This window comes from Photinus pyralis, unplaced genomic scaffold (assembly GCF_008802855.1).
Source record: "Photinus pyralis isolate 1611_PpyrPB1 unplaced genomic scaffold, Ppyr1.3 Ppyr1.4_LG1, whole genome shotgun sequence".
Taxonomy (NCBI): domain Eukaryota; kingdom Metazoa; phylum Arthropoda; class Insecta; order Coleoptera; family Lampyridae; genus Photinus; species Photinus pyralis.
In genome coordinates, this window is record NW_022170249.1 from 856,324 (window position 1) to 867,010 (window position 10,687).

General features: G+C 36.0%; 1 protein-coding gene across 1 annotated transcript; it reads left to right on the forward strand.

Moving 5' to 3' along the window:
* Positions 1 to 3,598: 3,598 nt before the first annotated feature.
* Positions 3,599 to 5,826, forward strand: LOC116159432 (piggyBac transposable element-derived protein 4-like). The gene is made up of 2 exons (XM_031472399.1): positions 3,599 to 4,869; positions 4,925 to 5,826. The coding sequence occupies exons 1-2, from the start codon at positions 3,948 to 3,950 to the stop codon at positions 5,776 to 5,778; spliced, it is 1,776 nt and encodes a 591-aa protein (XP_031328259.1). The 5' UTR covers positions 3,599 to 3,947; the 3' UTR covers positions 5,779 to 5,826.
* The last annotated feature ends 4,861 nt before the right edge of the window (positions 5,827 to 10,687 follow it).

Here is a 10,687-nt window from a genome sequence, read left to right on the forward strand (position 1 = left end):
AAAAAAACAATGTTGGCGAAAACCCGGAAGGAGTAGGATCCTAACGCATACGTCAGAGAAAGAGGAAATTGAAAATGCGCTTAGAGTAAAACAAGATAAACTTCAAGAGAAAGAAGAACAAAAGAAACTAAGAGAAATAAACAAGTTAAAGAAAGAGGCAGCGAAAAAGAACATTTTCTCCAATAGAAAAAAATCAAAATCTACAGACTTCGCAAATGGTTCATCTTCAGATGAAGGCGATATTGACATTGAATATCAGGAGAGTGATGATTCGCCGTATTATGAAACTGAAGAAGAATCGGAAGAAGAGCCTGACGTTAATAACAGGGATTTCAAACAGATGTCCTTGCGTTAAGGATTAAATTAATTTTTAAGTTGAAAGCTTAACAGCCATTAGGCATTTTCTATAAGAAATAATTTTTATTTTGAAGTAGATAAGCTGGTGTTAGGTAAGGGAGTAGTTTTGGTTGCTTTTCGTTATCCCAATATATTTTAGGTTTTTGCAATATTAAATTTATCCAAACAACGCGCAGTTTATTTAGTCATCTAATTCGGATCTACAAGAAGCATCGTAACAGCACTTGTTATGCATTAGTTATATTGAAGCTTTGTTTTTGTATCAATATATTGTTCCCAAGTTATCTGATTTCAATATAAATTCCGTCGTCCCAAACATACCTGGTGTAGGTATATTTCGGACAAAATGCAACAATTACAACAATAATTCATTAAAAAAATAATATCGTAACAGATAACTGATTCTTACCGTAGCGTAAATGATGATGAAAGAGGAATGTGAACTTCATAACATAATTACTTGTAAAATTACACACGATTTTAAGTACAAGTGTCCGAATGGTACCTACTCTCCCCTACCTATAATTGTGTAATTTCAATGTAGATAAATAAAAATCCTGGATATACTTGTTCTACCTCGTCCCTGAAGTGAGCAGGGCATGTATGAGCTCAAAAATTGTTCAGTGTTTTATTATTTTGAGCTTTTCAACAGTACCTATTTCAATTTTTGAGCTCTCACGGTTATTTTACAAATCAAATTTATAAATGACCTGCCAATTTCAAGTCAACTTGACAAATAGATCACCGCCTACAAATTAACGAAGTGCCACGAAGTCGGATGTTCGGTACGGTAGTTAGTTAGCTACAGAGTGATATTATTTGATTTGATAATAATGGCGGTAAGTATTTAACATGTCATTTTTATAATGGTTCAATTACCGTGGATAATTGTAAAATCGAATTACAGGGCATAACGGTAGATTTTGCTTATCTTTTTAAAAAAGTGCCGTCGGTTTTGCTAGAATGAACATTATAATGCCATGTAGGTACTTTCGATTTCTCAATTACAGTCAAGGTCATCTTTCGGCATCAACTATCATGGTGTCGATTTCCCAGTGATATGTGAACAAACGTGTTATATTCATGGGGTTCAATTTTCCTGATCAATCTAATTTAATATTTATACAGGGTGGCCCATTAGTGTGTGGGTGGAATATTGTGGGTTTATCCAAAATGTAAACATAAATTATATTTCTAATAAACAAAACGAAAAAAATAAAACAGAACAGAGAGAGCCACCACAAATGAATCAAAATGCAAAACTTCAAGACATAATGACTAATAGTGGCAGGTACGTACGTCTAACGTCTCAAAGGATTAAATAAACCTACAGTGTTCGCATTCCGCAAACCGCATTTTTCTTATGCTTATTTTGTGCGGTAGGCCCTGATTGTTATGCTCTCACCATACAGGAGTCAAATACCCTTTGCGTTAATATCAGAGTTGCTATTCCAAGCAAATAATTTAAAAAAACACTATTATTTCAGGAATTTTCTCTTTTTTAATTGTAGAGAATCATTATTGTTCTGGACTGATAGAGAGGGTCTGCAATCCATCCCCTTTGCTATTTATGGAGGTTTTATCAAACAATGAAAATCGAAGCGCCGACCAACAGTTTATAGATGTTGGACAGGAGGACCTTATTAGATCTCTGCTGTCCGACATACCATCTGTCATCACCTTCCATCAACATCCTTACAGATTACGCGGGGTAGTTAACTACAAAACTCCCATCATATCAAACGATGACGGAAATTTATATACTGCTATCCTCATGGTGTGATATAATCATTGTAAGACCCCTGCTTATTTAAATATTGATTACAAATAAAGCGTTAAGGCATTTATTGTTTATTATAGATCCTCACATCTTTTATAGTGTTGTGTGTCGCGTTCGTATGCATTTTTTTAAACCACGAACCGTTTAGAAACTTAGTATACCGGGTTCCTTATAGATCAAGAAAGAACGCTCAGTGAACAATTGATTTTCCTGGTTAAATACCTATGTCTCCATTACGCGTGGAATTTTTTTACTAAATGCTCCTTTTTTAAAAGTAAATGCGGTTAATACTATAATATTCATATCCTACAAGATTTGTTTATGACACCTTGATAATTTACTTGCGGTGTTTGCTCTTTAGCAAGAGACATTTAAAATGGATTTCTGAAATAACTACAAGAATTAAAAATTGGGATTGGTGGCATTAAAGCTCATAAATTTTTATCGAATTTTAATTTTTGAGCTCGTACTTGTCAAGTTGACGTGAAGTTAGCAGGTCACTTATAAATTTGATTTGTGAAATATCCATGAGAGCTCAAACATTGAAATAGGTACCGTTGAAAAGCTCAAAAAAAGCTCATAAATAATGATCGAATTATAATTTTTGAGCTCGTACTTGTCAAGTTGACGTGAAGTTAGCAGAGCATTTTTTCAAAATTGATTTGTGAACGAACTATTGGAATTCAAAAATTGCAAACGCTACCGTTGAAAAGCTCAAAATAATAAAACTCTGAACAATTTTTGAGCTCATACATGTCCTGCTCACTTCAGGGACGTGTGGTGAACATATTGGCTATACAACTAGCGATTGCAGAAGTCATGTTTGTATGTCAGGATTTGAAAATATATGGCTTGTTGATAACATGGTATACCCATATGACCCCATGATGGACAATGCAGATGACAAAGAAGAAAACAGTGCAATTGTATTTGGAGGTACGTTTTCGATTGCTTTATTATGGCCTGTACAGATCTGAACGAAAAGTGCATAATGATATAATTTGCACTTAATGGTTCGCTTCTTGTATTCGTCTGGATTTGACTCGGGGTTCTTCAAACAATTGAAATGTACCAAACGGTTACACTTGTCGCACTGATTCCAAGAATATTCGCTTCCTGTGCAGTGTGCATTTTGTATCACAGCAACGTATGTCAAAGTGTTTATTATGTGTTTTTTTCCTTTAAGGCGGCCCCACATTATATGGCAAACTCGACGCATCACCAACGTTCGTCTAGTTTGCCATGTATGTGAGGCCGCCTGTACATTGAAACCAAACAATTGTATTCGGGTGGGATTTCCTACGTGAACAATGTATGCAATAATTTTTCCTGGCGACTGATTTTTGCAGCAAAAAGTTCTGTAGGTAAATGCGATATTGATTTGCATTAAATGCACTGTCATAAACATACGAGCCCTCATTTAACCTTCATAATACCGAGCGGGGTACAAATGTACCCCACGCGCACCTTATGAGCTATAAGTCTGCAAATAATTTTTTCTGCTATTTCTCCGGCCTCCTATCTATTATCTATGATAATATATATGTACCTAAAAAAGTGCGCGTAGTTTCCTTCTATGAGTCCGTAATTATAATGAATTTTTGTTGCTGGGGTACAAATATACCCCGCTTGGTACTTAAAGCATGTGTTTTATTGCGCCGGCGTGAAATACCGCCCTAAGTACGTCGAATTACTGAAACGATGTGCAGTCAGTTCACTGCGTGTTTGTGCGTCTATTGTAAGAGAAATAACCGTTTTATTTTATAATAGTGTCAGATTTATAATAGTGTGAGATTTGATATTCCTGAAAATGAGTGAAAAACCTAAATTTCGTAATGAAAACAAACTTACCGATGACGAGTTGCTTCGAATATTAGAGACAGAGGAATTTGATTACTACTTTGAAAACGATTTAGCCTTGGAAGGTGCTGCAAGTGATATAGAAGAGACTGATGTTGTGGATGAAAATGATGAAGTCGATGACCTCTTGCTCATTGGTGATAATGAAGTGGATCTGGTAAGCGAATCTGTTTCTGAGGGCGGCGAGAATTTACGTTATATAGCGAAGGACGGTTCCGAATGGGCTAAAATACCGTACGTTACGAGAGTAAAAAGGGCAAAACATAACATACAAAAATTGCCATCGGGTCTAACACAATACAGTTCGAAATTTACATCTATAAAGGAGGCGTTTGATCTATTCTTCTCTGAAGATGTAATAAATATAATCTTGAGAGAAACTAACAGAAAAGCCGAATTTGTGTATTCCAAAAAAAACAAAGCGTTTGTTCCAATAGTAAAAGAAGAGATGGACGCTTTTCTTGGTCTTCTTATAAATTTTGGAGCTGTTCATGGTAACAAGGAACCAGTTTATGTTTTATGGAGTCAAGACCCAGTTTTGTGTCGTCCAATAGTATCAGCTTCGTTGTCTCGCAACAGATTTCAGCAAATAATGAGTTTTTTGAGATTTGATAATTTTGAAACTCGCGAAGAACGAAAAACTGTTGACAAATTGGCACCAATACGGGATATATTCGATATATTTGTATCGAATTGTAAAAAATCTTTCAATCCGAACGGTCATTTATGTGTTGACGAACAGCTAGTTCCATTCCGAGGAAAGGCTCCATTCAGGGTTTACATGAAGAGTAAACCCGACAAATATGGGATCAAAATTTGGGCTCTTGCGGACTGTGAAACTGCCTACACAGTAAATATGCAGGTTTACCTAGGTAACACTTTTCTTATAAAAATCTGTTGGTGTTTTTACATTTTGTTTTTTTTTAGGAAAAATTGGTAACAAACCAGAAAAGGGTCAAGGTCAGAGGGTGGTCTTGGATATGGTAAGCCATTTAGGACAGGGATATGGAATTACTACTGACAATTTCTTTACCAGTATTGAACTGGCAGATAAATTGTTACAGAGGAACCTAACACTATGTGGAACTTTACGGCGAAATAAGCCATATATACCTAGCGAGTTACTTCCCGCCAGGTACAAAAAAGATTTTTCAAGTATGTTTGCCTTCATGAAAGACAAAACACTGGTCTCGTACGTTCCAAAGAGAAACTCCGCTGTCGTTCTTTTGTCAACTGAACATCGAGACGACAAAATAAGTGGTGCTGATAATGATTATAAGCCTGATATAATACTACATTATAATAAAACCAAAGGAGCTGTAGACACGACTGACAAACTTGCTAAAGAATACACCACCCAAAGGAAGACCAACCGGTGGCCTATGGCAATTTTCTTCCATTTGCTGGATATTGCAGCTATCAATGCTTACAAACTGTGGATTCATGCTAACCCAGAGTGGAAAAAAGGTCGTTTAGATAAAAGAAGAATGTTTTTATTGGAACTAGGTCATCAATTAGTAAGAAATAATATTATTTGCCGCTATAATAAGGATCGTTCATTGCACGAAAAAATTAAGCAAAATATGGTAACCGTTTTACCTGAACTGAAAACAGATAAGGAAAATAGAGAGCAGGTTCCAAATCAGAAAAAAAGTGGCCGATGTCACATATGTCCGAGGAATGCTGATAAAAAGTCTAGAAAACATTGCGTCCAGTGTTCAAAATTCGTATGTGCCGAACATTCTAACATTACAACAATTTGTAATTCATGCAATAAATAAATTTATAGTTAAAAATTAATCAAACATGTACTTTTTTGTCTGCCCTTTATTTAAACAATAAATGTTTAGAGCTCCTGATACAAAAAAGGGGTGGGGTATATTTGTACCCCGCTTGGTATCTAATGAAAGTTTTTTACCATGGTATTACGAAGGTTAAAACAATATTTTCAATGTAAAGCATCAGGAATGCGCCGCAATTGTGGCCGTCCGTTTGTTTAGGGTGCTTTACATTAATTAATTCCCAAGAACTGGTATCTATCCCTAACGAAACCAGCATTCCCTTAAACACATTGAAATAATGATTCGCAGTAATTTCTCTAAAAGAATGTAAACTATTTAAAATGTGGAAATGTTTGCTCTTCCCATTGACAACTAATAAAAACCAATGACCGGCGTCCATCAGCATAGGGATAAAAACAATACGTCCGTTCTCTACTAGCCGAATTTGTTCAATTCAGGGACCTGTGTGTGATTTATAGCGTAAAAACTTGATTTATCTTTTATGATTAACTGGGCAAAAAGGTCAATAATAAAAGACGCTATCCATTGCGTTTCTTTCAAAGTGAAATAGTTGTAAAAGTCCAAGTCCCTGTAGTAAAACTGATCAGGCAAGTTATACTTGGCAATGTGCGCATGAATGTCGAGCTGGGAACAGCAACATCAAAATGTTGAAACAAAGAATTGTATTTAAAAACGCCATTTTCGTTAAAATCCATAGGAAGCGGTTTGGTGGTAATAATTTTACTTAAGCGATTCACACATGTGCGTCCGCCTAGATAAGTTGCTTTGCGTTTGGGAGTTCTGTTCCACGATTCTTCTGTTTGGTGCGCTAGTATGTCTTTTTGAATTCTCGCACTCTTATTTAACAAATTGAAATTTAATTCTTTTTCTTTATACAGTAAATATTGGGTCAATTGTTCAATAAATCTACTGTATTTCTTTGTTTCTCTAATATGTAATTCTTTACCACATTAAACCATCCATCAACTATAGAATTGGACAATACGTATTTTTCTGTTTTTTTACAAACACACCGGACCATAAAGGGAAATATGGCATGTATTTATCTACACAAATGCGTAGAAACTCGGGACAGTGCAAGGGATTCAATTACGAAGCAAGGTTTGCGTCATTCTGTTCGGGTTCGATAGACCGACGGATTGTCAAAAAATCTATATACAAAGGGCTTTTTGTGTACAAACTTTTTAAATTTATATTTTCGTCGAGTTCATAGAAGTCTGACGATGCTGCTGCATCAATATCTTCATTTGGCGCTTCCCTTGTACTACTAATAAGTCTGTTTAATACAAGTGTGACGGTACGCGAGGAGTATTTATTTGCCAAAACAGTGACGAAATCGACAAATAACAGTTCGCAATCCTGGTAACTCTTGGCCAACATTTCCCGCTATCAAAAAAGTCTTTAATCCTTTATTTTTCGCCGCAACTTTTTTCGCATCTCCCGTTACAATTTTAAGGAAATGTGCACAACAAATGTGGATTGTAAAAGGCGGAATGGCGATATTGTGAGCTAAATGTCTATGGGCATTGGGTATGGGTAATCCAAATATTGTAAGACCGTAATTTTGCAAAATTCGCCTACTGACGAATTAATAAGAGCCCTACTAAAATCTGTAACGACACTGTTGAATGGCTACCTGCAACGAAATGGTGAAGCCAATTTCCGATTGTTGTCGATGTATGCGAATTCGATATCATTTCACATACGGGCAACGTAATTTTTTTCCTTCCGCGGGGTAATGAATTCCACCGGCGTAGAAAACTCGCTTGCTGTTTTCGTGAAATTTTCTCACAACAGTTCCCGTGCAATCTAAATATAAAGGGACGTCCCCAACTAGTCTAAACATAAAAGGTAGGTCCACTGCAATTGTAAATAAACTACGATGTGGGACGTATTGTAGTGATGATGGATGTATGTAGAGACGCTTTTGGTTTTTAAACATTAGCGCCACTGCCTCGTAATCATCCTTCGCTAAATCCTTTTCGCAGTTCTGATTCTGATTTGAGTTTTCGAGCCGCTCCAGCAGTGGGAATGTGGTGAATTGTTTTTAAACCTACCAATTCGTCATCGGCCTGTAATGTCTTCTTTTGAACATTAAACCCAGTCATATTTTCAAGTTCCTTCTTGGCCATAGTACGATCGTATCCCCTTATTTGCTTTCGTTTAACCACATTATCATCTCCGTGATTAAAACCTCCCTTCGCGACTAAAACGCTCTGAATGAAACCGTCTTTGCTAATACTGTCGTAAGATAAGTGACAAGTAAATATGCGACATTGGGAATACACACAACAAATATAAACAACAGCCGTCTTACTGGTCACATTATTTCTTTTCGAAATAATGTGCAAATAGTCCAGGCCCCAGAGGATTTGACCTTGCAAATTTCTGAGACAAGGAACCGTGATGCAGGGCTTATTTTTTTTGGGTCGCTGAATCCGAATTTGACATTTGCACAAAAATTCGGATGACGCGGGAGCCGCCATCTTGGAAAACTGGCGGAAAATCGGCGGTTTTTTCACAAAACGCGAAATAACTCATTTGGTATCGGTGTTTTGGCGAAGACACATCAGTAATAAATTAAAGTACATAAAATTTCCTTTGAGATGAGACCTTGTTGATGAAAATCGGATAAAAACTAACGCCACTACAGTGCGACGAAATTCGGCCCAAAAATTCCGTTTCTCAATTTTCAAAATTTCGAGCGCAAAAAACGGAACTGACGTGATTCACGAGCAGTAAGCTCCGAATCTGAGGAGCTTTTGAAGAACATCCAATTGAATCCCTAATTTTGGTAATCATCGACGCAAGATTGCTTCTTTTAGTGTGGTTTTTTGATTTTTTATATCCTTATTGGCTGTTTCGTCAGAAACTCGCATTCGTTATTCAAATGCATAATTGGCTAGCATTTAATGAAAGAGAACCAACTTTTTTGCTACATTTCAAAACCATGTGTTCATCGAACAGTTCAACCAGGATACGTGGTTTTGGAATATAGCCAAAAATTTTTTTGTTTTTCGCGCATTGCCGTCAAATTTTGCTGTTGATAGAACATAACGTCCTGCCGTCCAGCTTTTGGAATACTTATGGCCGTTTGCACCGAAAAATTTAAGCTGAACTTAGCTTAAGGGTAGCTTCAAAATCCATGACAACCATTGTCATGGATTTTAAGCAACAAATGATTGCCATTATTGGTTATTCCATATCTGTAAAAAAAACGTGGGGGCTAGGAGTCAAGTTGGCCCCCGAGATTTGAGTGCGGGAACTACCGTGCGCCGTACAACTATTTTCGAAAATTTTAACGGCACAATCCATTGTGCATCCAGCACAATTGATTGCCATTATTGCTTATTCCATATCTGTAAAAAACGTGGGGACTAGGAGTTAAGTTGGCCCCCGAGATTTCAGTGCAGGAACTACCGTGTACTGTAAGACTATTTTTGAATATTTGACCGGCACAATCCAATATGCATCGAGCACAACTCGTTAAAGTAGTAATGGAATTTGTACGTTAAAAAAACCGGGGGGCTGGGAGTCAAATTGGCCCCCGGGTTTCAATTTAAAAAAAATTGATTTTAGCACAACACTAGCACTATTTAATAATTTTCATTACAGATTATTTTTTTAATTGCGGGGGCTAACTTGACGGAGCTTAATAATTTTACTTAGCGTTTCACACATGTGAGTCCGCCTAGATAAGTTGCTTTGCGTTTGGGAGTTCTGTTCCACGATTCTTCTGTGGAACTTAATTTTTGCGCTAGTATCCCATGTAGAACAAAACGTTTTTGGAACTTTGGGAAGTCCCCAACATGGCATATATTTGTTATTTGTAGAACGTTAAATGTAGACGTACTGGAAAGTGTCCTTGGAACAGACTTACAAAACAAACTCAAAGGGTTGTTACATTGACCAGCACATTTACATACAGTTGAAACATGCGTAAAATTGTTAAGCTGTATACCTGTTTTGCCCTTCCGTGTTTTTCATTTTAACTCGCGTAAACATAATTCAGTATTCAGTTTTCAGTTTTGCAAGTGATACGTGTAAGGTGTTTTGCTGTAGAGATTATTATTTTAGACATTTATCGCAAATATGTCTGGAGAAAAGGTAAGTGATTTTTTTAAATATTTATACGTTCAATGGATTATATTGTTGTGTTACATGTATATAGCAACAGAAACCGAAAATTTGAATCTATCTTTCTATGAAATGCATATATGGTGTATTTTCCAGCTCACTTTAATTGATCCCTTATTTATTATTCAAATTACCTTAGTCTATAATGCACTTGCATATTGGATTTTGTTTAGTATTTTGAATCTTGAAACAGTAGATCGCAGGTAAAAATATCAGGTAACAAAGCAATAACGGTCACATGCAAACCAGTTGTTGAAGGCGGAATTTTCAAGAATCCATTTGAGGTCCACATTTAATAACCCTTTTGCAATTGTTAAGATATCTTATTTAGCTAAATGCAATTTTTTTATTTAGAATTTATCCTATAAACTACCGTTGATCTCTTTTAATTCATTTATTCATACCGCACTTTAGTTGTGGCGTAAAAAAAATAAAACATTAGCATGCAGAAAAGTGGAAGATCACAAAAGAACGCAGGTAGATTTTCCAACCGCCAATATAATAATGAACGTATTACGTAGGTAATTATTTCAGTTTGGGGTATTTCTGAGTAACTTTAAGTTTTAATTCAGTTGTGTAATTTTTTTAATCATGAATTAACAATTGTAGACTAAAAAATTTATGGTTTATCAACCATTATCGAGTAATGCGATTTATAACAATGTTCCTGATGAAATTAAAGTGGACATAAACATAGATGGGCTGCCAATATCTGAAACATGTTCCTTTTGGCCAATTTTGGGTAAAATTC

Bases quoted from the DNA above. Each gene is read 5' to 3' on its own strand.
- LOC116159432 (XM_031472399.1), top strand. From the start codon at position 3,948: ATGAGTGAAAAACCTAAATTTCGTAATGAAAACAAACTTACCGATGAC. The intron at 4,870-4,924 runs GTAACACTTTTC...GTTTTTTTTTAG, and splicing joins AAATATGCAGGTTTACCTAG to GAAAAATTGGTAACAAACCA.